Below are 27,769 nucleotides of genomic sequence, written 5' to 3'. Positions count from 1 at the left end.
AGTCATTTTGGAGACATCAATGCATTTTTTGCATTTAATTCACGTTTGCGTTACTTTCACACAGCTCTAATTACATGTTCTGGAACTACAGACAGTTTGCATATATTGTCTAACTATGGTCCCCCTTCAATTCAAGTTCAGGGCCAGACACCAACATACTGTTCTGAAACACCAGATTGCTTGGTCAGGTTACAGGAAACAGAAGTACGGGGCAAGTTTAGGGAGGGTGCCTCTACTCACGTGAGGTTGATCTGCAGCAGTTCACAGTGACAGGGATCTGCAATGTTGATCTTCATGTCCTGCAGGGTCAGACCTTCTGCTTCCACACTCTGGGGTGTAGACATGGTGTGTGATGAGTACAGTAATAGACATTAGATTTGTTTGTCTGTTGTTTAACAACACAGTCAGCAATATACCAGCTATAGGACGGCTGCTTGTAAATGATCATGTCCGGACCAGATTAATCTAATTAGCAACAATCCACATATTCAGGGACAATCTCATTAAAGTCACATCTTAGTTCTCGCCATCGCTGAACAAAGATCTGAGGACATCCCCTTACGGGTCACGTCAGAACGACCTTTTATCCAACCAATCAGAGTGTCGCTTACCAGATCATGAAAGTGACAGACGGAATGTGTTTTCTAATCATGCAACCTCGAAATATTTAACAGGGGGTATTCCGTACGACAGTTACGGGATTTATGATTATATCCACACAATCTAGGCCATCTGTAAGCCATTCCAGAATGTTCTTTTTAACAGTTTAATCTTTTTTTTAATCGAGAATACCTCAAAATATGTTTCGAGGCGTAGTTGCTAGCGGCGAAAAGCTAAAAAAAAGCTGCCTTCTGATTGGCTAATGTCACACGTTACAGAGGACCAGATTGAACCCAGAATCCCCACTTTTGTTCAAAATTGTAGAATTTTCCTATTCGGAATATTCTATAAGTAATACGTTACCACTGTTATACCGAGGCTGTTGTCTCCCACAACTGCTGCTATAGCGAAATCTACCACAGAGATCTCAATTACCTCATGCAGCACGTGCGTAGCCACCCAGCTGCCATGTGACACCCTTCACTCTTGTCTCCTGCGAGAGCAAGTGCTCGGGGGACGGACGGGCGGGCAGCAGCCCAGTGGTAACGTATTACTTATAGAATATTCCGAATAGGAAAATTCTACAAATTACATTAAGTAATACGTTACCACTGTTATACCGAGGCTGACTACCACAGTAGGCGGTGGGGAGCACCTACAACCCGAATCCTGACTGCTAGCGTTCCTTCCGACCAGTGGAAGTAAACACCAAGGCGGAAGCACTCGATGCGCATGCACCTAGCTAGGCGTTACCCTATAGGAATACCAAAGCACTGTCAAGCGCATACCGTAAGGCTCAATCGTCATTGCCAAAACGATTGGTGACTCCAAACGGCCCCACTGGATAGGTATTTCATCGCCGCAGCGGATGAGAACACAGTATCCGTGTGAGCTAAATCTTAGATCAGGTTAAACAGTCGAAAAGAGGGAAATTAATTTCATTCAGACCGTATATCCCAGAGCAAGCCTACTTAAAGTATGCATTAGGCGCGTGACCTAATTCCAGTATTTGTAAGCATGCATCACAAGGTTGGGATACACGACAGACAATTAAAGACATAATTGTCAAAATACAAATAAGGACAAAGCACACAAAAAGCCGCCCTCACCTGTGGTGTGAGTGGGAACATTGGAGTCGACCCAGATTGACCACCGTGCAAGGTCAGACGCCTGAGGAGTTCGGAATTGCGCTGGGCACACCCCTTAGGTGCCCGCTTGCGCCGCGATCCGCGGGCCAAGACGGTGCACACTCTCCACGACGGCATCAGCGACCTGTTTGAGGTAATGATTGGCAAAAACCGAGTCAGAACGCCAGTAACAACCTCGTAATATTCTGCGAACAGAGATATTCGAGTGTAGGGCAAATGTTGCCGCTAGCGCCCTGATCTCGTGCGGGTTTGACCCCGCTACCGGTAACCCCCGAGACCGGTACGCCAGATTGATGACAGAACGAAGCCACAACGCAATCGAGTTGCGAGTTATGTCAACCGTGCGGTTAGGGTTACACGATATGAACAGACGGTCACGCCCTTGTCTACGTTCATTCGAAGCCTTAAGATAATACTTAAGGGCCCTAACCGGACACAGCGCTCTGTCCTCAGTATCAGCAGGATGTAAGATTTCTTTGAGTGATCTTACAGTGAATTCTCTCTCCGTTTGCCCGACTCTCTGATTCTTGGCGACGAAGCCCATGAGCAGGCCCAGGCGGACCGCTCCTTCGTCACCCCTATCGAATCGTACCTTGGCGACATCGAGTGCATGAATTACGGATACATGTGCCGCCGTGGCAAAGGAGAGGAGAAATGCTGTTTTCCAAGTCACATGCCGGAACGAAGCACTATGCAAGGGTTCATACGGAGCTTCCGTAAGTGATTGCAACACTAGGGAAAGATCCCAGGCCGGTGCCCGAAGGCGGCCCTTCTTAAGATCGTGCTGTTTGAAACCCTTGATAATACCCCGTATCACCGGCTCTTTGGAGAGACTGGTACCCATAGCAACGTCCCGTACCGTAGCAACGGACGAGACATAGTTGGCAATGGAACCCCCGGAGAGTTTCCGGGTCTCCCGCAAGTGAGACATGAAACGAGCAATATCCTGCACAGATACCTTATCTGGCGAATGAATGTGATGTTTACAACACCACTTCGTGAAAATAATTTAACCCAACGTGCATTATACACCTTCTGGGTAGAATCACGATGCATACTAACGTATGCCCGAGACGCCCGGCGAGAAAAAACTTTACTCCTCAGACGCTCGGTGACAACATCCACGCGTGCAGATTGAACTGCCCTGCGTTTGGATGAAGCTGACGGGTGTGAGGGTGGATCAAGAGATACGGTCTCACAGGCAGTGGAAGTGGCGACTGCGTGACCTGGGTCAGCAAGTCGGGGTACCACGATCTGTTCGGCCACATGGGTGCGATCAGTAACATTCGACAGCGAACTCCTCGGAGCCGGCTTAGAATGTGTGGTATCAACGCTGTCGGCGGGTAAGCATAAGCGACCAAGCCCGTCCAGTCTAACGCGAGAGCATCGTGATCGATGGCCCTCGGGTCCGGGACTGGTGATACAAACAACGGGAGTTGATTGTTGAACCGCGTTGCGAACAGGTCGACCATCGGACGACCCAAACGTTCGCACAGCCACTGAAACACTACTGGGTTCAGCATCCACTCTGTGGGGCTCGGATCCTGAGGCCTCGATAGAGCATCGGCCAGTACGTTCCGCACACCTGGGATGTGACGGGCGCGTATCTGGCACGGGACACTGTCCACCAGAGCGTAAAACTCGAAAGTGAGATCGAGTAGCAAGTGACTGTGGGTTCCCCCCAGTTTGTTCACATAGGACACTACCGTCGTGTTGTCGGTCGCCAGCATGAGCCGGGCGTCGACGAGACGATGCTTCCAGTGATTGACTGCGTTGATCACTGCCTTGAACTCGAGACAAGTGATGTGAAGACCTAGTTCGTCTACGCACCACAGCCCCGAGCTCACCTCCCCCTTTAGATGGGCGCCCCAGCCCACTAGAGAGGCGTCTGTATACAGGGTCAATGTGGCCCGGTAGGGCTGCATAGAGACTCCTGATAAGACAATGTAAGGGACCGTCCACCACTCCAGATGCGGTCGGAGCCGATCCGGGAGGGCGACGGTCGCACTGTTCACCTCCGTTGCTAACAACTGGATTAAAAACCGTTGCAGCGGGCGGAGTTGGAGACGACCCCGTGCGGTGCAGTCCTGGGCTGATACAAGTAGCCCTAACAGCTGTTCCCAAAAGTGAACAGTCTGTTGCACCGCTAAGACTTTGGCAATCATCGCCTGAATTTTGTGCCACCGGTCTGGGGGGAAAAAGAGGCGATGGGACACCGTGTTGAACCGACCTCCGATGAACAGCAAGTTCTGAGAAGGGGTTAACTCGCTCTTGGGGAGATTGATAATCCAACCAAATTGCTCCAAGAGCCGACGTGCGAAATCGAGATGGCGTGACAGGGTGTCCGTCATTCGATTTGCTACTAGCGAGTCGTCCAGGTACGCGAAGTACCGGACACCCCTCCTGTGGAGGAACCCCACTATTGGGGTGGTTAACCGGGTGAACAGCCAGGGAGCGGACGTGTGAAACATTCTGAGTTCGGCACTGTCCTACTTGGGAACGAGAAATATCCTGGAGTAAAACCCCGGTGTTATTTCTGGTAGAGCTAACTCCCGTACTGCCCCTTCTCCACCAACCTGCCGATGGCATCGGCGAGGATGGGAAGATCGGTTTCCGAATGGAAACCTGCCAACGGGGCAACGGTGAGCGGCGGATTCGCTTTGAGATCAAGCCGATAGCCGTACCGAATCGTGTTGACCACCCACGGGTCGTCGAACACTTGTTCCCAATTCTCCCAGTAAGTCTGGAGTCTGGCTCCCACTGGGGAAGGAGAGGGGGCCCTGACAGGTTGCGGCAGGCGCAACTGTCCAGGGCCAAGTGACTCGGGTTCGCCTAAGGGCCAACCGAAGTTGGCGCTGTCGGCATACGAACCCCTCCAATGAGAGTCACCTGGAGGGGCCCTTGCCGTCCGTCGACGACTTGGGCTGCCCCAAGTTCCCCGTCTTCCCGCGAAAGGGCAGCTGATTGCCCATACCGGAGCCCTCAGGGCGGGGCTACTTCCCAGAGGAAGAAGAACCCGACCCCTTAGACCTACAGGCCGCAGCAGCCTGGGGCGCGCTCCGGTTAGGAGCGGCACCCAGGCGCCTATGCAGGGACCCAACAAGAGCAAGTGTGTGCCGAGAGTCCTCGGCAACGTACTCCAGGGAAGCATTTAAACTGAGCAGGCAGTTATAAATGCGCTGGTCACGGTCCGTGGGAGAACCTTCGACCAGACGGGCCGCTGCAGCCAATTAAGTGTCTCCGTGAGACATGGAGTGCCGAGCGAGGGCGTCCAGCTGGTGCAAGGTAGCTTGCGTTACCGTAGCAGCCGGTGGGGCACGGACACCCAACCGCTCAACATGGGCCTCCGCGGTAGGACCAGCCTCGGGAAAGGCAAGGTCATGTACCGGGAATAAACCCTTTCTCCATGACGTCGGAGGCAACGGGAGACCCCGACCGGAGGCCGCCGCGAAGGCGTTCTCCAAGGAAGGCTTGAAACCGCGCAGCAAGGTCGATGCGGGGAAAGCCGTGTCGGAAGACTCATCGTATACCTCGGAGGAACCCACAGTCGTGGATTCCCCGCGGTACCGGCCGGGGCATGTCCTCAAAGAGGTCATAAACCATGGCCACGGGGTCCTAAACCGATAGCGGGAGCAACGGTTCGGGGGAAGGACCGGTGACCACGGGAGCCGCCGCCGTACCGGTGGACCCCGCGGCCATCGAAGTGGCCGGGGACGGAACAGCCAGCGGCCTATCATGAGATAAGGCCGCCAGCTTGGAGTCAACAAGTTATGCAAGTAATGCAGCGACGGAATCCCCGGACAGCACACAGGCCGCCAAGAGATCCGCCGCTTTACCGGTGGACCCCGCGTCCGACCCGGCGGCCACCGAAGAGGCCGGGGACGGAACAGCCAGCGGCCTATCTTGCGATAAGGCCGCCAGCTTGGAGTCCACAAGTTTCGACAACAATGCGGCGACGGAATCCCCAGACAGCCCGAGGGCCGCAAGGGGATCCGCCGCAGCCGAGGAGGTGGTACCCGCACGGGGGCCCCGACCGGACGAACCGGCCACCACAGGGGTGGAGACGGACTGTACGTACAGCCGGTACCGCTCAAACTCCGCAGGCCCCAGACCTTTGCACAGGATGCACCGGGTGTCCCCGCAAGGAACCCTGCACCGCGGGCAACGATCGTGGGGATCCCGGGACGACAAAAACTTTCTGCACACCCCACAACTCCGAGGAGCAGGGGTAGAGGGGGTGGATACTGGGGACATATCCATGTCAGACATTGATTGTTTGCTATAAACAAAGAACAAAACATGGTTACAACGCACGCACCACAATGATTCACAAACGAACATTTTCACAAGAAAATAAACGAGCAATGTGAACATATAACATACACATATAACTTTTATTAAAGAAATAAGTTATGTTAACCCCCAAAACATACAAGAACAGGGGAAACGTAAAACACAACGTGCATACGCGAACCCCGCAAGTATATAGAAAAAAGGGCGGGAAAAATTTTCCGTTTGGCGGGAAAATTATAACCAAGCGTAGCTACCGCAACGCCCCATAAAAGCACAGTTTATTAGAGAATAAACTATAATAAATATCACCAAATCTTCAAGGAACGCTTCAGCAGGAGAAAACACGTCTTGCTAAGCAGACGAAGGAGACAAGAGTGAAGGGTGTCACATGGCAGCTGGGTGGCTACGCACGTGCTGCATGAGGTAATTGAGATCTCTGTGGTAGATTTCGCTATAGCAGCAGTTGTGGGAGACAACAGCCTCGGTATAACAGTGGTAACGTATTACTTAATGTAATTTTCTTGAAAGTCCTTATTTTCATAAATTCAGTGGTATTTTAATATTTCATTCAATGCAAAAAAGTAAAATATTGCAAAATCACAGCAAATGAACTCAGGACTGTGGTAGGAGAAGACAATGCTTGAACCACAAGACCATGCCACTGCCCTGCTGACAGTGGAATCAGTCAGGAAAAGTGACTTTGAGATAGCAATGGGATTAAAGTGAATATTTTCTTTTGGGGCTGGGACGGGTAACTCGGGAACTCACGCCGGGTGGGTCCTGAGTAGGATCCGGGTACCCACAGGACTACCACACCCGTAGTTAGTCACGTGATATATTGTTTAATGAGCATAACAGTCAAGTCCATGGTCAATAAGCCGTTAAATGCTCGCATTTCTTTCTGACTTTGCAAGCATTCCTTCTAACTTTTGTTTGTGTGAAAAACGATAAAGCTTCTGTCAACTTCCGTGTGTGCATGATGAGATGGTTTTTGCCAGGGCTCCAGTAAAACAATTCTCAATGGGACATATTGTACCCAGCTGGAGACCTACAGCAAGTACATGGGTAGGTCGGGTAAATGAGGGTCTGCTTCCCGGGTAGTAAATTTGCACTCATCCTAGCCCTATTTTCTTTTTTCACTTTCAAGAACACACAAATATTTATTATAATTTTGACAATGCTACTTGGTATTCAGAAGCATTTATTCACCTTGCCAGGTTCCACATGACTTTGTTTGACCTTCTCCAGAGGAACTTGGAACCTTGACAGAGTCACAAACTCTGGAGGGTCTGGTGAATACAGCTGGTCATTGATCTGCACCAACTCTGTAACCATGACAATGCAAGTGTCACTGCATTAACTGAGTAATAATGCACAACATCACTATATGGAACCTAACTTCTTTTCAATTTGGCAAATATGGGATAATTAAGACATTTTCTCTTAACTTAACCAAAGATATGGTCAGCATTGTATTCAAACATTCTCTGCATAAACACTGAGGATTAAAGAGGAACATACAAGACAAAGTTCGGCTCCGTCAGTCTGTAAATTTCAAAGTAATTTACAGGGCCAAATATGCATTTCGTGGCATTAAAGGACACAATTATATATATCGCAACAAACAGACCATGTATTGAGTCCCACAACTAACCAGCTAACTACACACATTTTTTTAAACAAAACTGACTAAATAATGGTTATAAACAGCTTTTTTCAAACAAGGCTGCCATGGTGGCCATATTGAAATTCAGATTAAAAGTTTTTGTACAAACTCAGATGTCATAATTGGTGGGAACAAGAATGTAAAGTTCAAATTTCATTGGTCCATATGTACATGGGAAATGTATACATACCTCCCAGCGCGTGGACTATCTCCGCTGCTAGTTGTTTGAAGACGTAGAGATGCTTGACCCGGACCACCAGCAGCACCTGTCTGATGATCTCCAGGCACTGCTGGTGCAGAATGGTGCACTCCGGTCGACCCAGCAGACGCACAAGGCGGCCAATAAACCACATGCAGAACGCTGCAACACATCAAGCATATTAATATCACATGTATGAACTGTGATTCTTGTATTCCCTAGAGGGGGAAATACATGAATTTTGGTACCGGTTTTGTAAAATCAGTCGGCAACAGCATGTACACACATGAATACATGATGTTGAGAACAGGTTTTCATGCCATGTCATCAACATCATATACCATGTGAGACAATTGCAAAGAGCTAAGTTTAATTCATTTTGAATTACCTCCCTTCCATTTCACTCCCAACAAGCCAGGCAGGCTCGTGACTAATAAATGTAACTAGCCTGTCTTGAAAGTATCTGGCCCGCATTTGTAAACACAGAGTAGATAATAAGCAATTTATCAGACACTTTCATTTTCTTCTGTTGTCTTAATGTTAAAGTCATCAGCATTTTTCAGATAAATATCTTCGAACGAGATATCGTAAATCATCAAATAACAGCTTGAAACCAGGGTGCCAGCAACAGCTTGCTTAAACTAAGACTCCAGCAACTGCCATATTGCCATTTTGGTAGAAGGAATACTTCAACTGTAACCTCTACTACGATCGGTCTGCCTCCTGAGATAAACCAAGGAGATGCACACCTGTAAAGTTTGCAAAAACAGAATCTCAGAACCAGGGAGTGTTATCACAACATGGAACAAACTTCAGTTAATACAGCAAATCAACAGTGGCTGTCAAAACTAGCACCGAAAATTTCTACTGGACACTCAGGCAGGTTGGAATATATTTCTCCAATCCCGACATAAATGTTACCAGGCATGGGACCGCAGGCAGACTCCCATTTTGTCTCTTGTCTGATCCTGCATGATGCATCTCTGCAAATCAGTTTGAACACCAAATGTTTATGAAGAGGATTTCCACTGGGCCTCCCTCCGTTTCTTGAGCTCCCTGGTGTATCTACCTTGTGAGAGCTGTATTTCACCCTTGACCTCCCCTGGTAATTTAGACACTTGTGTCAGTGGTGGGCCTACCTTGTGAGAGCTGTGTTTCACCCTTGACCTCCCCGGGTAATTTAGACACTGGTGTCACTGGTAGGCCTACCTTGTGAGAGCTGTATTTCACCCTTGACCTCCCCGGGTAATTTAGACATTGGTGTCACTGGTGGGCCTACCTTGTGAGAGCTGTGTTTCACTCTTGACCTCCCCGGGTAATTTAGACACTGGTGTCAGTGGTGGGCCTACCTTGTGAGAGCTGTGTTTCACTCTTGACCTCCCCGGGTTTGGGTGCTGTGACACTGGTGTCAGTGGTGGGCCTACCTTGTGAGAGCTGTATTTCACCCTTGACCTCCCCTGGTAATTTAGACACTATTGTCGGTGGTGGGCCAACCTTGTGAGACCTGTGTTTCACTCTTGACCTCCCCGGGTAATTTAGACACTGGTGACACTGGTGGGCCTACCTTGTGAGAGCTGTATTTCACCCTTGACCTCCCCTGGTAATTTAGACACTATTGTCGGTGGTGGGCCTACCTTGTGAAAGCTGTGTTTCACTCTTGACCTCCCCGGGTTTTGGTGCTGTGACACTGGTGTCGGTGGTCGGGTGGAGGAGGATGTAGATCTGGGGCTCATTCCTGAGACAGTGCAGGCACCACATCAACATGTGAAAGCACTCACTCTTGTCGCCATGGTTCTTTAAGGATTCTGACACTGCAGTGAGATGGAAGCATACCAATGGTAATACAGCCAGACATAGAGAAAAACCAATACTTTTTTAATTTAGAATGTTTAAGCAAAATAGACACAAATATTCAATTTAAAGACACAGAAACAGCATAAATATCATAAAGCACCTGTGACATTATAATTACAGCTGTAAATCAATCAATTATGCATTTTATAAAAGTCACAACTTACCAACATCAATATCTCCAAAGAAATCATCAAGAAATCTACAGATAGATTTCCTACATTCATAGATTCCAAGACTTTTCTTCAAACTGGAAAAGGAAAGTATACAAATGTACATTAGGCTTAAAAAATATATATAAAAGAATAGGTTCTCAGGCTTTTGAAAATATGGTGAGGGTGGGTGGTGTGTTTTTTTTGTTGTTGTTCAAATTAGCATGGTATGTATCCAAATGAGTAGTTGTGTAACCAAATAAACACTTGTGAACAATGAACCTGGGAAAGGGCCTCCCTACATAAATGTATTCCTTGATGAATAAATATTGGAATACAGTATTTGACTACCGTTGGAATTGGAATATTTAAGGATTTTGGGGGGATTTTATTAAAATGGAAATAATAATGTAACATGCGGCAGACTTTATGATGATGCGGGCAGTGCCTGAGAACCAAGACTATTTTGTAAGTTTTTTGTTTGCTCACCAGACTCACAAAGCAAGATGGAGTCAATGAGGAATATCTGGTATAATTACGATAATTGGGGCCCATAATTAGTAATTTTCAAAAGTAATCAGTGCTAATCACCAACAACCCGATGTATAAAACTATGTGACGATGCCTGATACATTCCTTACACCATGTGCACCATGCATCACCGAGGACAAAACCCATGGGGATTCCAGGTCAGAATGGGTCCCTAGCAACCTACGCTTGTTGTAAGAGGCATTACAATGGATTGGGTGGTCAGCTCGGTGACTTGGCAGATAGTGTGTTAACATCCTCAGACTGTGTGGATACTTTCTGACAATATCAGTCACCTGATTGACTGGTCCAGAATTAAATATTAACAGGCTGTCGTCAAATTGCTCCTATACTACTGAGTGAGGCATTGAACAACACACTCAGACAGAGGACAGACAAAATCATTTCTAGACATAAAATATTTGTATAATTTTATAGCTCCCACATGCTTTCTACAGTTGCCACAACCACACTGATAGACAATGAAAACAATAACAGGTCAAACTTTCTTGCAAACGTCTAAGACAAAATATGCAAAATATTTCACGCACCACGTGCACATTGGCAGAATTTGTGCAAAACATATTAATTCAGCTAAAATCGCAATGGTTGCCATGTCAGAAAAAGTACCAACAGGGTAAACTCTAGGAATTTTCTGACATGGGCCCTTTATGTGAAAATTTCAAATATTCTAGAGGTACACCCACACTTGCCCATACATCACAATGTTAAAATGAAACATTGTATATGAAAATGTGGGCCTTTTTTCAATTTAAGGGGCTAAAAGCACAAGGCCCCACCCTAGAATTAACCCTGTACCAACTATTACTCAGGACCGAAACGATACAGGAAGGTCACGATACGATAAGTATCATGATAATATGCATATAAACGTTAAATCGTTAGGAAACTTCTTGACTATCAATTTTTCAGAGCAGGTTCAGAAGGAAAAGCTGACATGTTCGTAGCAGCTATTACTAGTAGTGAACTTGAAACACTATATACAACACCTTTTGACTGAATGAAAAAAAAAAAAATAAATGAGTAAGTAATTTATTTTAGCCAGGGTATCGTCTTGTATGGACAGAGTAAAAAATGTGTCATGTATCGTATCCTCGCATGACACCACACATTGCACTGGTGCATCAATGTATGGTTTCACCAGTACTATCACTAGACATCAGTTGGTTAGCAACCAAACCAATTACCATTATGTTTGTTTGTTTGTTTGTTGTTTAACACCGCACAGCAATGTTCCAGCTATATGACGGCAGTCTGTAAATAATCGAGTCTGGACCAGACAATCCAGTGATTGATATCATAAGCATCGATCCACGCTATTGGCATACGATGACATGCATCAACCAAGTCAGAGAGCCTGTCCACCCGATCCCGTTTGTCGCCTCTTATGACAAGCATAGTTGCCTTTTATGGCATGCATGGGTTGCTGAAGACTTATTCTACTCCGGATCTTCATCGGTTACTTACCATTATGAGGGGAATCACTATCCAACATTGTAATGATGTTCTTAATATCATGCTAAAGCTGATCATAATCGTTAAAACTCAACAATAGCTAAGGGAAAAGCTGAAGTAAGTTTTACAAGTTTATCAAAATCAAATAACTGATAACAGACATTTTTATTGATAACAATTTTTTACTTTCAGCCTTGCTTATGAAACATTGAGTTGGGACTAACACTTGGAACAGTATTTCAGCTGACTTAAGTGTGTCAGCTTAAAATACATGATATCGGAGAAAAGTCTAAGTGACCAAGGTGCTAAATGTTTCTCCTTGGGACAAAATATTAAAGATGACGAGCATAGAAATGCTACTGACTGACTATGCCGGCACAGGATTATATTTTGTGTGAACTGGTGAATCTTGACATTTGATTCAAACCCACAATCAATGGTACCTGAAATAGATAAAGCGCAAGCTGTCACTTCTGAAGAACAGGAAGTTTCTGACAAAATACATACTCAGCTATGATCTTTACTGCCTCTGCAAGCTGTCTCTTCAACATCTTGGCATCGGCCATATTGTCTAGTAACCTGAAAATAATGTAAAACATCAAATTGGACGGTTTTCTCGGGGACTCGGGTTGGGTAGGTATAACTGAGTAGGACCTAGGTACCCACAGGACTACCCGGACCCGTGGTTAGTCACGTGATATATTGTTTAAAGACATAAATTATCAAGGTTACACATTTCTTTCTGACTATACACGCATTAGTTCTGATTTTGTTTGAATGAAGATATAACTTCGGTCAACTTCAGCGTGTGCATGACCAGATCGCTTTATACGTGTATCTAAATACATTTTGCCAGGGCGACAGTCAAACTATTTCCAAAAGTACTTTTTGTACCTATCTCTTGAGACCTACAGCGGGTATCTGGGTAGAGTCAGGTAATAGGGGTTAGGGTACCTGGGTAGTAAATTTGGACTCGTCCCAGCCCTATTTTCTTTCACTGTATTGCAACCTTACTATTGCGATATAGTGACAAAGTGCAAGTATCGTTACAGCCGTATTCAATTCAATTTCCTTATTTGGGTACTTGTGGGCAAAAGTCCCTGGGTACAATGATATGGTATTGGTTTGTTAGAACATTATATCAGTTATATCACATCAGGTCATCATATAAGGTGAGGTGGGATGGGGTTTATTGCACTTATATAGTGACGTGCTTGCAGGTGTGTGTGTGTCTGTCTGCTTGTACTAGCTTGACTGATGCTGATTTATTGTGCTAGCACACTGAGATACCATGCCGCAGTTGAACATGAATAGCCCACGCAGACATAGTATACTGACTCAGAGCTGACCTGTCCTTGTTTCAGCCTGCCAAGCGTCAGACAAGGTAACAACAAGTTCCATCTTTTAATGTCTTTTGGTATGACACGACCGGGGATCGAACTCCGGACCTGCCACTCTCCAGGTGGACATTCTACCAGTAGACCACAGAGGCGGTCAGGTCATCATTTTAGGAATGCACTTAGGGATGCAGGTTTAGGAAATCACCACTGTGAAGAAACCCACAATGCTTAACTTTTACAACCCAGGAATCTAGGGCTGGGATGAGTCCAAATTTACTACCCGGGTACCTGACCCCACCCGGGTAGCCACTGTAGGTCTCAAAAGTTGGGGGGGGGGCGGTCGGGTAGCCTAGTGGTAAAAGCGTTTGCTTGTAACACCGAAGACCCGGGTGTGATTCCCGACATGGGTACAATGTGTGAAGCCCATTTCTGGTTTCCCCTGCCGGGATATTGCTGGAATATTGCTAAAAGAGGCGTAAAACCATACCCACTCACTCACTCAAGAGTTGGGAACAAAATGTCTGATTGGGAATTGTCTTACTTGAGCCCTGGCAAAACGATTTAGATACATGTATAAAACAAGCAGATCAGGCATACACTGAAGTTGACGAGGGTTTATCATTACTCAAATATATACAAGTCAAAAGGAATGTGTGCATCATCAGAAAGAAATGGGATCATTACAACTTGTAGTGTAACCTCTGAGCTACTGAACAATATATCACGTGAACAATATATCAAGTGAACAATATATCACGTGACTAACCACAGGTCTTGGCAGTACTGTGGGTACCCGGGTCCTATACACAGGACCCACCCGACTCGACTACCCAAGTTACTTGTCCCTGGCCTACAGGCATAGCTAGGATTCTGGCATTCCTGAGGGATGTTATGCCACACACCAAATTGTGGCACCTTTGACCATTTTGGATGACTGAGGCCCCCATGACATTGTCACCAAGACATGTCACTTGGCCTTTACTTTTAAAAATTGCTTCTAAAAACACCTGTTGACCTGTAGCATATGAGGCTTTTGTCAGCTGTTTATGAAACGCAAAATAGGAAAACATTATTCATCATGTTCATAATAAGACACAATACTTGTCCACCTTCCTTACCATGCACCATGTGTGCGTCAAAGATTCTATTTTTAGACTCCAAGACAAGTCAAGTGACATTTGAACTTCAAAGTTAGTCTTTCGTTTGTTATGATAAACAAAATAATAACATCAAATTGCAACCATTTGCATTGGTAATGTTCACCTCTATCTAAATTATCAAGGCATTTTGAATGTTCGTAAATCCACATGCAGCGATTATCTTCCAAACAAACGAAGTATTGACACTATCGTCTTCCCGCTCTGCAGTTGAAGCATCGAGTTCGCCACTTCCGTGTATTGCCTCCCTTGATACTAAAAATAGACATTATTCAATGACCGGAATGCCTACGCTTGCAGTTTATGTTTCGCCATGGTTTTCCCATAACAAAGTATTTACTGCAGGTTGACGGGCGTCATGTCATGTAACTGAAGGTAACGTACAGTTTTAATCACTGACTTGTGTTTAGGTCATTTGTAAAGTAATACATTTGTTTAATTCAAATATATGTTTATGATAACCTTATCGCATGAAATTACTGATCATATCAGCTGATACCATGTCACAATATGATATATGGTCTTACCACTTGAAATTAACGATGTAGTCACTGGAGATGCTGAAGGATAGACCACTGAATGTGGTGCATGATATTCTGTTGACTGACAACAGGTGACATTTCTATGTAATTGAGTTTCAGTTAATACCTTATAAAAAGCATAAATATTGAGTGAGTGAGAGTGAGTATGGTTTTACGCCGCTTTTAGCAATATTCCAGCAATATCACGGCGGGAGACTTCACACATTGTACCCATGTAAACATAGTATGACATAACATGATTATAATGTTATATTTATTACCGAAGAAGATGTCTACATACAGTATTAGTGTTTACCTAAAAGGACAGCAGCGGAACCACGTCGATTGACGTAAACAATCTTCAGCTGTGAAACGACGTTTCTAGTGTGACGTCATTCAGACCTCGCGTCACAATAAGATTGGAAGGACGTCAACAATGATGTCCGGATGACGGAAACAATACACTGTTGTCTCGTGATGTGAAATGACCCATATGATTTTTATGAACCCTGACTAACACACAGGAACGGTTCACCATCCATTGTATTTGCGCCTTAAAAAGTAGTTTCGTGTTTGCAAAATCTTAAAAAATATAAACAAAAGTATTAAAAAATATTAAGGGTCACAAATATTCTTTATCATACATTTAGATATGATTTTATACAAAATCAAGTTGAACAAAAAATATTCTTGAAAACTAGGAGACCACTGTTGGAAGTGAAAAAATACATGCTGGTCAAGTAACAAAAATGGCACTTTCAAGACGAACAGTCTCGATTGACGAGTTAAATGAGAAATTTACAGTTTATAGTTTCAAGAGAATAACAAACGGCAAGATGTGATATTAACTCCATAAACGACCATTTGTCATTATTTTGCTTTGTCAATGTGGACCTATCGTAAAAAGAACATCAACAGTTTGTGTATGGGCTAGTTACTTACACCAATGGGAGATAATTTAAGGGGAGGTAACTCTTGTTTGACAATAGTTCCGTCAAAGTCTTATGTTCACTGCAGTGACTTCGGAAAACTCGGTCGTTCACACTGATGTATATAATAAAATATTATAATGTCACAGTAACAGGGAAACATATAAACAGTAACAAACAACAGAAAACTCATCCGTTCCATAGATCAAGTTAATTTAGAACATCTATTTCATCTTCCAATGTCATTATTTACATTTCACCTTGAAGGGAAACCATTTATGTCAGAATATGTCTGCTCTAATAATTGCATATATCCATTCAACTGTTCTGACATGTTTATATGTGCATGACGTGTGGTTATTGTTTCCTATCGTAAGTTGTGTTACCTGGGCTGAAGGGGTTGTTGTCAGCACTGATAGTACAGATACATGTACCCCAGGTATGTTTCTGTATGTAGAAATGTACCCTAGCCAAAATCAGAAATTAGAAAGGTACCCTAGGATGAGTTCATTCCGCCACAGGCCGCATTGCGCAATATGCTTAGCTGGCTCCTTGAATGCTTACTTATACAACACGTTCTGGATGCCAAACCGCAGTAAAACCATGGTATGAACCCAACTCTTTACCACCTGTTCATATGATCATGGGGGCGGTTGGGTAGCCTAGTGGTTAAGGCGTTCGCTCGATACGCCGAAGACCCGGGTTCGATTCCCGACATGGGTACAATGTGTGAAGCCCATTTCTGGTGTCCCCCGCCGTGATATTGTTGGAATATTGCTAAAAGCGGCGTAAAACCATACTCACTCACTCACTCACTCACATGATCATGTCTTCAAGGTGTTCTGAGGTATTCTTGTCTAAAAATAGAGATGACTCGCTATTGAACTGCTGCGTCTGCATAAATGTCAATTTGCATGTTTGGCCCCACACAAACACCCACTGAAGTAACAATGGCCGTATTAAGTGGAACATAATAAATATTTTTAAATCTTTGGGAGGAGTAGGGGGGGACTGTGTTCCACCAAAACAATCACAAACATTATATGTAAACCATTATTAATTTTACCTTAACATCCAAAACCAAATCAACATGTTGTCATGATACTGGTATAGGCATGGACATACAAAATGTCATCGGATGTTAAAAAGGGGGGGGGGGGTGGCACCCTCTGTTTCCGCCACTGCTATAAGCATAGTAAGGGAACACTCTATTTCGGTCAATCTAGGTATACGTGTATATGATAAAAGAGTAAATTTGATATGTGTAAAGTTGTTGTCAAATATAATTTGTTTATTTACAATTTTTAAATAGTTATCTTCCTTACCTGTGTCAGGATCTGATAGTAGTGGGTTTAAATTCAGATTCACTAATATGTTAATAGATAACATTTATTAACAGCTGATAAAATCCTAAATTTATATTTGTCCCTGTGTAGTAAATAGATTAACCAAACCTTGATCATGCTGATAGCCACCATATAATGTATGTTCATACTGTATATACAGAAGACCTCAGTATTTCACGAGGCCTCCTTATTTGATGTATTTCATAAAGGCTTCATTGTACCTGTTATTATCATGCATATAAAGCAACTATAGCATTTGTATCTGGTCCTTTAGGCCAAATGCTCAAAACATAAGCTGTCATGGTGTTCAACAGTTACCACACTTTGTGACTTTCCTAAGCATTTCAAATGGAGGCTTGTGTAGATCTGAACATGTTAACTTGTTAGGAGAAAACTGCCCAGAATCAAGGCTACACCTGTCCAGAGTTAAATCTTCACATCAGGTGTATGTTATAATCAGCAAATTCATGAATTCTTCTTATTTCTCCGTATGAATGAACAAGAATTCGGAGCAGTATATCAAGCTTCTGTATTTTGAAAATGAACCTGAATGGTCAGTTCTGGATGGAGAATAACAAATGCCTGTGCTATGTTATTTCAGTAACATCTTTCAATGGACAACATGAGAATTCTTTTGGCTGTGTACTTAAACCATGTACCGGATCTTGGATACTTTCTGTATAATTTTGCATAATAACCTATTGTTAGGTCAACTTTTTTTGTATAAAATTTGTTCAGAATGGCCAATGAATTCCTGGCTTAGAATCAACCATAACAACACCAGCTTGACATCGTCATAATGGTTTGAGAAATATTAAACCTTATGTACAATGCATTCTTTTACCATGTTTACCCCTCTCCCATTTTTAAACTCATGTCATCCCAATAAACACATAAATCAATGTATGATAAATCAACAACAAAAATAGGAAATAAACTACCTTTAAGATGATTGAGGGTCTATTAATTATTGTTGTGTAACATTTTTGTTAAAGTAATTTTCTTACACATTATAGAGAAACGTAACACTTGACAACAACACATTCCTAACTCATAATGAAGAAAGGAGAAAAGTCCAAGACAGGCAAGATGAAATCCATCTCAAAGAAACCCCCACGATGTGAGCCTTACATAAGGGGATTCAAAGCTCCATCTGAGAAGGAAAGGATACAAGCAATTGGGTTTGATGTGAAGAACATTCCTCCTGCATACAACCACACTGACACTGACTTCTTCACGCACCTCTCGCAACCCACATCGGTTGATGATTGGCTGGCCCAGTACAAGGAGGATGGGCAGAGTTTCTGCGGCTTCCTGTGGCAAGTGCCATGGTTGAGAAGCTCCATGGACACACTGATGAGGACCACTTCGACCAGGGCTGGGAAGACATTGACTAAGAAGTACTCCAAGGGGAAGATCTATATTGTTCCTGTTGGGAATTTTGATGAAGTATCTTGTATTGCACTTGAAGATCTCATTGACTATGCTGGAAGGTTTCTTTGTGTGCCTGTGACAACCTTACCCGGGTTGAACCTGAAGGTGATAGAAGACAAGGTTGTCCTTGAAGAGGTTGATGGTGAGTGTGAGCTGGAGTCGAGATACAGTGAGGAGTCACAACATCTGCAGCTAAGCATCAGTTCGGTTCTACCCTTACTGCGTGACAAGGTTCCAGAGGATGCCATATGTGTGATAGGCCTTACCATGTATGATCTGTATGGAGAGGATTCGGATTTGTTCATGTCTGGTTTGGCTTCTGCAAGTCAGAAGGTTGCTGTCTTCAGCATCTTCCGATATGATCCGAGACTGACATTCTCCACTGAGTTTTGGTATGACATCAAGGAAACAGAAGATGTTTCTGATAAGGACAGGAAGAGGCTGATCCTGCAGAGAAGCTGCAAACTTGTGGTCCATGAAATTGGTCATCTTCTGAGGATCGATCACTGTATTTATTTTGACTGTTGTATGAATGGGTCGGGCCACCTGTCTGAGGATTTCCGCCAGCCCATGCACCTGTGCCCTGTGGACCTCCACAAGCTGCAGGCCCTGACAGGGTTGGATGTGACCGATCGGTACAAGAAGCTGCTGGAGTTCTACAAGAAGCATGGGATGGAGTGTGAGGCAGCATGGGTGGAGAAGAGGATCCTGTTTATTCAGGCAGAGGAACAGAAGCAGGGGAAGAAAAGTGCCTTGAAAAAAAAGGATTAGAAGTTGGACATGTTGAACTCAGTTGTTGTTGAAACATGTTTTTACTTTTCCTGAGTCACTAGTACTCATTGTAGTCTTCATGATATCGGCGTTGTCAGTTTTGCTGTTTCCATAAACATATAAGTCTATTTTCTCAGTTAGTTTATGGATCATCCACCAGTGTGTAATTTGTTTATGTGTGGCTCTCTGTGACCATGTTATTCATGTGTCCAGTGTAACAATGGTTTAAGTTAACAATCTTATTTTCTTCTGTCTTTGTAATGTTGTTTACCTTATCAAGTGATTATCATGAAAGCAGTTAGTTGAGTGCTGTGATAGATGTTATCTCACAGTATACAATGTATATGGTTAGCATTTGATGCATATGTTGTGATGCTATGCTGTTCCTTTGTTTGTATTTGTATAATGTTTTGAAGCACTGTTAATACATGTATTTTATGAAACCAAATATATTACGAAAAGAAAGGTTCAGAGAGATCATATTGACAAGTTTATGTAAATATTAGACAACATTGATATATCATTCTGTGGTGTTGCCTGCCTTGATAATGTTGTAACACAAAAACCTTCACTCTCTCAAATGCCAGTATTCTTGTTTGAGTTTGAGTCGTATGTAGTCATGTATTTTTTCCTATTTTGTCAGGTAGATACCGGTACTTAAAGCAACTTGTGATGATATACAACATACCAGGCAGGAATTGTGTCCCAGTGTAACTTTGTGATTACTGGTATTTTTGTTACTAATCTATTATTTACTTTTGGAATAAACTATTACATGTTGACTATACAAAGTGTTCCTTATTAAAGCAGCCCTTTTGCACTCATCTCTTCAATGTCAAGGAGTGTTGACATCAGGTACATGTGTACCGTCCACATTCAGTCCTCCTTTTCCCTGTAGGATTCCAGGTCAGAAAGGGTTTCCCATACCCCAATGGTTTGAATATTTGTTTCAATCTCCATAAATCAGAAGTTTTACCCTGATACAATACCTTTCTGCTCAGAAATTACAGGGTTTCTAAAACATGTACCGATACAACAATATAATTGTGCCACCTTTTTTGTTTTCATTCAGTTAAATTTTAACTCACTCACTCACTTTACAGGACCCTCATATTGCCAGCAATTCCTACTTTTGTAAGTCAAGGTAGAACCCTAGTCCAGCCAAAGTATAACTCCATAATCCCAGCCTAGTTCGGCCGGGGTGGAAACTGGACTTTTATAGCCAGTTAACTCCCTTGCCTTGGGATGATGCTCACAGCCAGCCAACTGAAATAATTCTTGACCATCTCAAAATATTCCAACTCATCTGACCTTGAAACAGTTGCTGATCCAGTCTATATGAGTCTGATGCAGTGTCATTGGAGATTTTCATGACCTATTTTGTTTGTTTGTTGTTTAATGCTGTATTCAGCAACATTCCAGCCATATGATGACGGTCTGTAAATAATCTGGACCAGATAGTCCAGAGATTGACATCATCAGCATCAATCTACTCAATTGGGACATGATGACATGCATCAACTAAGTCAGTGAGCCTCACCATCCAACCATTTGTTGCCTCTTACGATTTTCATAGGGGCACAACATGTCGGTCGTGGGTGAGTGAGTTGGGTGTAACTTGGCTTTCAACAGTGTTTCTGTTATCATGGTTATGGCATGTCGTTTTAGCATGCAAGGAAGGGAGTGTTTTTCATCATGACCTTGACAGATGCCAAACAATTATCTTGTTTTGTATAAACAACACCTTCCCAATTTCACTTGGAAAAGAAATGGTCTATACCTATAGGGTTAAGACAAAATCAAACTTTAAGTTCCAGAATAGAAACAAACCATTGTTCACCTGTCACCCAGCTGTCTTAAACTGTAACATTTTCTACATCTTCTCTGAAACAAAAAGATCGGTGAAGCTGAATCTTTGCATGGGTGATCCAGCTGTCCCCTTCCCATATAATACATGGCAGCTAATGAAGTGCCATTGTATACATAGGGAGTACTTCTTTAAATGTATTGTAAACAAATTCATGCTGTTGTGTTATATTTAATGTATATTAATAATGATTTTAATCTTCACGTTCCCCTTGGTGCCTCTGATGCCATTCTTTCATCATATGTTCTTTCGTATCTTCTCTGAAATCCCAAAGTGTATGATGATGAAATTTTGCATACATGATCTTAACAATGCTGTTGTAAAAAAAATTAGAAAAGTTTATAAGCTTGTGAAGTTACCAATAAACAACTATTGACAATTTTTGCATTATTGCTGGCAAAACATATATACACATCATGTGTGCCATGGGGCTAAAGGTCTATTCTTTTTAAAAATCTTTATTTTGATCCATATTCTCATAATGTGACTCATTTGTTGATGTCATTTCTTTCTCTGAAGAACAAGACAATTATTATTTCGAAAGAAATTCCTCTCATTAATACCAATGAAATGATCTGAAAATAATTCTCATTGCAAAGATTTTGACAATGATTTCACTTTCTGTTAACAATAATGATGAAAGGAAACCGAAAAATTCAGAATTATTCATGGATGAGTAAGTTGAGTAATTTGCCTCTACATGTTACAGCTCCTGATGATTTGAGACTTGTGCAGACGTGAGCACGATCATCTACAAGAACAAGATGGAAGGTGGTGGAAAGTCAAGATCTGTCAAAACCAAGACAAAAGTGAAAGATTCTAGATATGTGCCCTATGTCAGAGGATTCAAGGTGCCGGGCAAGGAGGAAAGAATGAAAGCTATAGGGTTTGACATCAAGGGAATTCCACCTCAATTCCTTCCCTCTTCAGACACTAACTTCTTTTCATTGGTTCCACAACCAACATCTATTGATGACTGGCTGGCTCAGTACAATGAAGAAGGGCAGACGTACACAGCATTTCTTGATGAATGTCCGTGGTTGTCGACAAGGAAAGTCACAGGCATGAAACACAGATTTGTCTCACGCAGGGGAACAATGACGAAGAAATACCCAGAAGGAAAGATTTACATAGTCCCAGTTGGAAACTTTGATGACAAGTCCGGTATTGTGTTTGATGATCTTGTTGACTATGCGAGCAGATTTCTCTGCCTTCCTGTGGCAGTGCTTCCAGAAATGAAGTTAGAATTTTCAAAAGATCAACTTTTTCTAACTGAAGAAGCTTCTGTTCATCCATCAGGTAGAAAGAGCCGCGCCCGTCGTGCTAAAATAGATATACGACATCATTCCAAAAGTAAACACCTGCAGATGGATGTGGTATCAGTTCTCCAAGAACTGAGAAGAAAGATTCCCCAAGATGCCCTCTGTGTAATTGGTCTCACAATGTACGACCTGTATGGTGATGATACAGATCTGTTTGTTGCTGGAATGGCTGCTGGTAATCACAATGTAGCCGTGTTCAGTGTACTCAGATATGATCCAAGGCTGACATTCTCTAAGGAGTTCTGGCATGATATCAAACGAACAGAAAAGGTTTCTGACCAGGACAGAAAAAGGCTGGTTCTGCAAAGAAGCTGTAAATTGGTAGTGCATGAAATTAATCATCTTTTGGGGATCGATCACTGTATTTATTTTGACTGTTGTATGAATGGGTCGGGCCACCTGGCTGAGGATTTCCGCCAGCCCATGCACCTGTGCCCTGTGGACCTCCACAAGCTGCAGGCCCTGACAGGGTTGAATGTGACTGATCGGTACGAGAAGCTGCTGGAGTTCTACAAGAAGCATGGGATGGAGTGTGAGGCAGCATGGGTGGAGAAGAGGATCCTGTTTATTCAGGCTGAGGAACAGAAGCAGGGGAAGGCAAGTCAGCTGAAATCACACTTACATGGTGATTACTGATAAGTTTTTGGTTCAGATATATCTGTAGTCCTTTGTATTTCTCATACTTCTACTTTTGTTAATTTAACAGTAGTTTGATGTAAGGGATTGGTCATTTATTAAAGAAGAGAGAGGGGGTGTCAGAGGTTTTGATGTACTCATGTACTGAAAATATATTAATTAGGCACCCCTAATATTTGTCATATTTGTGGATGACTCCCCCATGCCCTTGTACAAAAGCACTTTATATTTTACAATAAAATGTCCATTATTCATGCCCCTCCCCAAATATGTGTGTTATTTTTTAAGACCCTTGCTTAGAATCTTTCATATTTTTGGTGACCCTCCCATCCCTATCTTAAATAACTTGCCTCTAACTTAGAGAACCTCTTCATGATCTGGAGCAAGGTTAAAGTCTAGAAGTTGTAATTGTGTGATATTTAGGCTGTTAAGACATTGTCTCTATGGAAATGGTAATGAAGGTAACCCTATATTTCTCATCTTGATGCCATTATAAAGTTTGAGTTAAGGGGTTGACAATTTAATATTCTTGGAAGAACCTGGCATTTTTATAAAATATAATCTCTCGTCCAAACCTAATCCTGTAAGACATTATCTGATTTATTGTTAAAAGATTATACCTGTTCAGGTGAATTTACATGTGATTATTCTCCTTTCTAGATTTAGAAGATGGTCACGTGAAGCGTCACATTTCTCAGGATCCCTTTGAGAAAAAGGAGGCTAGTGGTAAAACAAGAAGGAAAAGCAAGTCAAAATCCCGAAAATCTGGAAGATATGTGCCTTATGTTAAAGGATTCAAAGTTCCAACCATTAAAGAAAGAACAGATGCAATAGGATTTGATACTAACAACATCCCACCCCAGTTCCGTCCAATATCAGACATCACTGTCTTTGCTGCCATTCCACGGCCTACCTCTATTGATGATTGGCTGGCACAATATAATGTGAAAGGGCAGTCGTTTTCAGAATATGTTCAACACTGCCCCTGGATGTCAAACGTGAAGCACAAGAAAATGAATCACAAATTTGTCCCAGATGGAAAGACATTAAGTGAGAAGTACCCAGAAGGGAAGATCTATGTTGTGCAAGTTGGGGACTTTGATGAAAAATCTTGTTTTGATTTTACTGAGCTTGTTGATTATGCAAAGAGGTACCTCTGTCTGCCGATAACAACATTGCCAGAATTGAAGCTGGAATTTTCAAACCAACAACTTGTACTGCTTGAAGATCCTGACGTCAATCCTGTGATAAAGACCCGATACAATTCAGAATTCAAATATCTCCAGATGGATGTTGGATCCGTTCTCTCGGAACTGGAACAGAAACTACCCACTGATGCCCTGTGTTTGATTGGGCTCACCATGTATGATCTGTATGGAGATGATACAGATTTGTTTGTGGCAGGAATGGCCTCCGGGAAACGAAATGTTGCTATTTTTAGTGTGTGTCGATATGACCCAAGACTTACTTTCTCCACTGAATTCTGGTATGATATAAGTGACACTGAGAATGTGTCGGATCAAGACAGAAAACGGCTTATTTTTCAGCGCAGTTGTAAACTTGTGGTCCATGAAATTGGTCATTTACTGGGTATTGGGCACTGTATTTATTTTGACTGTTGTATGAATGGGTCCGGCCACCTGGCTGAGGATTTCCGCCAGCCCATGCACCTGTGCCCTGTGGACCTCCACAAGCTGCAGGCCCTGACAGGGTTGGATGTGACTGATCGGTACGAGAAGCTGCTGGAGTTCTACAAGAAGCATGGGATGGAGTGTGAGGCAGCATGGGTGGAGAAGCGGATCCTGTTTATTCAGGCTGAGGGACAGAAGCAGGGGAAGAATTAGTGAAAGGATGTGAGGAGTTGCAGTTTGTCTTTCCTCAGTTTGCAGCAGCTAAGTCAGTGAGCCTGTCCAAACATATACTTACATATACGTCCACCAAATCCTGTTTGTCGCCTATTATGAATAGCATGGATTGGAAAAGAACAATTCCAATCCGAATCTTCATGGGGTAAAATGTCAGTAATCATTTACATGTACTAGTGTGTGCCAATAGAGAAAACGTATTACATTTGTGTTTTTAAAACTTAATGACATTAATCATATAATGGGTAGGTTTATCCGCAGGAAATAGCGGACAGAGATGCAAATATCAAAGGTCAAGAAGGGACTTCTTTCAGTGTTTACAAACAAATATCGCGTCGCTCAGACAATCCAATCAGAATTAACCAATGGGAATCTGGAGAAACAACTGGGATAATTGCTATCATTATCAAAAGTGTAGCCTAATATACTGAAAATCAGTGTCTAACTGTGATGTAGCTAAGGCATTTTGTGGCAAACCCTGCTAAATACAATGTTTATTCCTAATATAGGATATTTACCATCCCCAAACACACTTGCGTGATAACACTGTCAAATAACAGAAATATTGTTCTAATTGGCATTAAACTCAAAGCAGTAGTATCTTAATCTTAAAAAAATTATTCTGGTAACATTCATTGTTGATTTGCACCAGTTAAAGCTTGCTTTAAACCAAACTTACTCACTCAAAAGGGGCGGCCAGGTAGCCAAGTGGTTAAAGCAATCGCTCGTCACGCTGAAGACATGGGTTCAATTCAAGACATGGATACAATGTTTGAAGCCCATTTCTGGTGTCCCTCACTGTGATAATGCTGGAATTTTGCTAAAAGCGGCGTAAAACCATAATCACTCACTCACTACTCACTCAAAATCACAGTAGAGATTCAAGTCTTTTGTGATTCCAGTGCATACCACTGTGTTAATTTAACAGATTTGAGGTGACAGACTTGATCATGTTGATAATGGAGTTTGACTTCCACATTAATGTATGTAGTTCTAAAAATACCTCTAAACAATTTTGCAATAAAAAATTGAAAGGAACTGACACCTTTGACATTTTTTACACCAGGGAATATTGAGGATGTATGAAGAAATACGAAAAGATTTCACTTATCAAAAGGAAAACAGTTTAATTGTCAAGTCTTCTACTGTTGTCAGTGTTTTTTCTGTTATTAGACAGCGAAAAGAAAAGTTTAAATAGGTATACATCTGGAACATGATATAGAGGTTGTTTTTTAGCACTGTGATCACCTAGCTGTCCCCCAGTTACATCACTGTGATCTGTAATAGTCAAATCTGAACCTGACGAACCAGTGACTGATATCACTTGCCACCCAATTCATTTAGTTGCCTCTTACAAATAAAGTTTGCTGGGGACCTGTTCTAATATGGAATCCTCATCAGTGGGAGAACATAACAGAATATGTGACCAAATAGCAATGGTGTACTTCATCATTGGGTTATTTTAACCTTAAACATATCATTTGGCATTGCAAGTGTTAAGTAATGACTGATTTTAGAATTCAAATTGTATAAATTGATCCCTCTTGCCTTTTGACCTATAGATGCTTTTCTTGATGAACTGTGAATAATATAAACCAACTTCCCTACTTAATTTTAATTATTGATTTAAAAAGTATTGATCTTGGGAGATGATATTAAGGAGTGTTCGTCCGACTTAACAATATAAGTTATGTAAAATATTTTCATATGAAGAATTTACCATTTATTTTCAACATTATTAATGCACAATGACTTATATGCACATTGACACCTGTACCATCTTTAGTCAGGACGTAATATCAGGGAATTAGCCATGACTGTGATTAGAATGTTCTAAAGGAATATATTTATTTGTTTACTTTCTTTATTGCCAGCATTGTAAAATTGGCAAGAGTATACATGTTGTAACATTTATTAATTTCTCAAAGTTTCATCAAGTATACATTATATAAATATTTGTTTGTTCCTGCACCATTTATTAATAGCTTTTATGATTCTTAATGCCAAATTATTTTTATCAAATTGTGTTTGACATTTTTTGTTATTGATAAAACAAACTACTGGTAAAAGTGTGACTTGTGTTTCACATGTAAGTAACCTCTTTTTGACTTATTCATGTACATGAGTATAGGTATTTTAACAAGATGTAGTTTAATTTTTGGTCATGCTGACTTCTTAAGTTGTTTTGCCTGGAGGATTTTCCATATTCTGTTACAATGTGTTTATATGTACATATATTTTTATCATGTTATCTTTGTTTATTTGACATAATATCATAATTATGTGGTCATTGTATGTTATAATTATGTGTTCATTGTAAATTTGTGTCCTAAATGTTATACACTTCACTGACTATTTAGTACCTGTTGTGTGATTTTCTAAATACATTAATATATTCAAATATATCTATGCCCATGTCATGCATAAATGTATGTAGTTCTAAAACTACATCTCTTAAACATCTTTGCAATAAAAAAATCAAAGAAACTGACACCTTTGACATTTTTTATACCAGGGAATATTGAGGATTTATGAAGAAATACAAAAAGACTTCACTTGTCAAAAGGAAAACAGTACAAGGAGAGTTGGACCACCTACAACAAGAAGAAGTTGCTGTCACAAGTACAGTCTATGGAAATTTGTTTGTGACAATGATGAGCCATAGTTT

General features: G+C 42.3%; 2 protein-coding genes across 7 annotated transcripts in view; one reads left to right on the top strand and one right to left on the bottom strand.

Moving 5' to 3' along the window:
• LOC124142375 (serine/threonine-protein kinase ATR-like) overlaps nucleotides 1–14,624 on the bottom strand; it is a 75,209-nt gene extending 60,585 nt beyond the window's left edge. Inside the window, exons 1-7 of one of the 6 annotated variants that reach the window (XM_048399722.1) lie at nucleotides 14,517–14,624; nucleotides 12,421–12,492; nucleotides 9,925–10,007; nucleotides 9,541–9,717; nucleotides 7,898–8,068; nucleotides 7,251–7,366; nucleotides 241–329 (exon numbers count right to left, since the gene is read on the bottom strand). In XM_048399722.1, the coding sequence (XP_048255679.1) occupies nucleotides 241–329; nucleotides 7,251–7,366; nucleotides 7,898–8,068; nucleotides 9,541–9,717; nucleotides 9,925–10,007; nucleotides 12,421–12,479 (695 nt within the window). In that variant the 5' untranslated portion in view covers nucleotides 12,480–12,492; nucleotides 14,517–14,624. Of the gene's footprint in view, nucleotides 1–240; nucleotides 330–7,250; nucleotides 7,367–7,897; nucleotides 8,069–9,045; nucleotides 9,116–9,185; nucleotides 9,216–9,255; nucleotides 9,320–9,470; nucleotides 9,479–9,540; nucleotides 9,718–9,924; nucleotides 10,008–12,420; nucleotides 12,493–14,371; nucleotides 14,402–14,516 lie in introns of those variants that run through there. The other 5 variants (XM_048399725.1, XM_048399737.1, XM_048399730.1 and 2 more) reach the window with 5 other exon arrangements.
• A 65-nt stretch (nucleotides 14,625–14,689) lies between these two features.
• On the top strand, nucleotides 14,690–27,565 carry LOC124142377. The gene is made up of 3 exons (XM_046510799.2): nucleotides 14,690–14,785; nucleotides 21,988–23,225; nucleotides 23,897–27,565. Exons 2-3 carry the CDS (start codon nucleotides 22,043–22,045, stop codon nucleotides 25,078–25,080), a joined length of 2,367 nt encoding a protein of 788 aa, XP_046366755.2. The 5' UTR covers nucleotides 14,690–14,785; nucleotides 21,988–22,042; the 3' UTR covers nucleotides 25,081–27,565.
• Nucleotides 27,566–27,769: the final 204 nt, after the last annotated feature.

Source organism: Haliotis rufescens, unplaced genomic scaffold, assembly GCF_023055435.1.
Source record: "Haliotis rufescens isolate VD_foot unplaced genomic scaffold, xgHalRufe1.0.p SCAF_1, whole genome shotgun sequence".
NCBI classification, from domain to species: Eukaryota; Metazoa; Mollusca; class Gastropoda; order Lepetellida; family Haliotidae; genus Haliotis; species Haliotis rufescens.
This window is presented reverse-complemented; position numbering and strand designations above follow the sequence as displayed.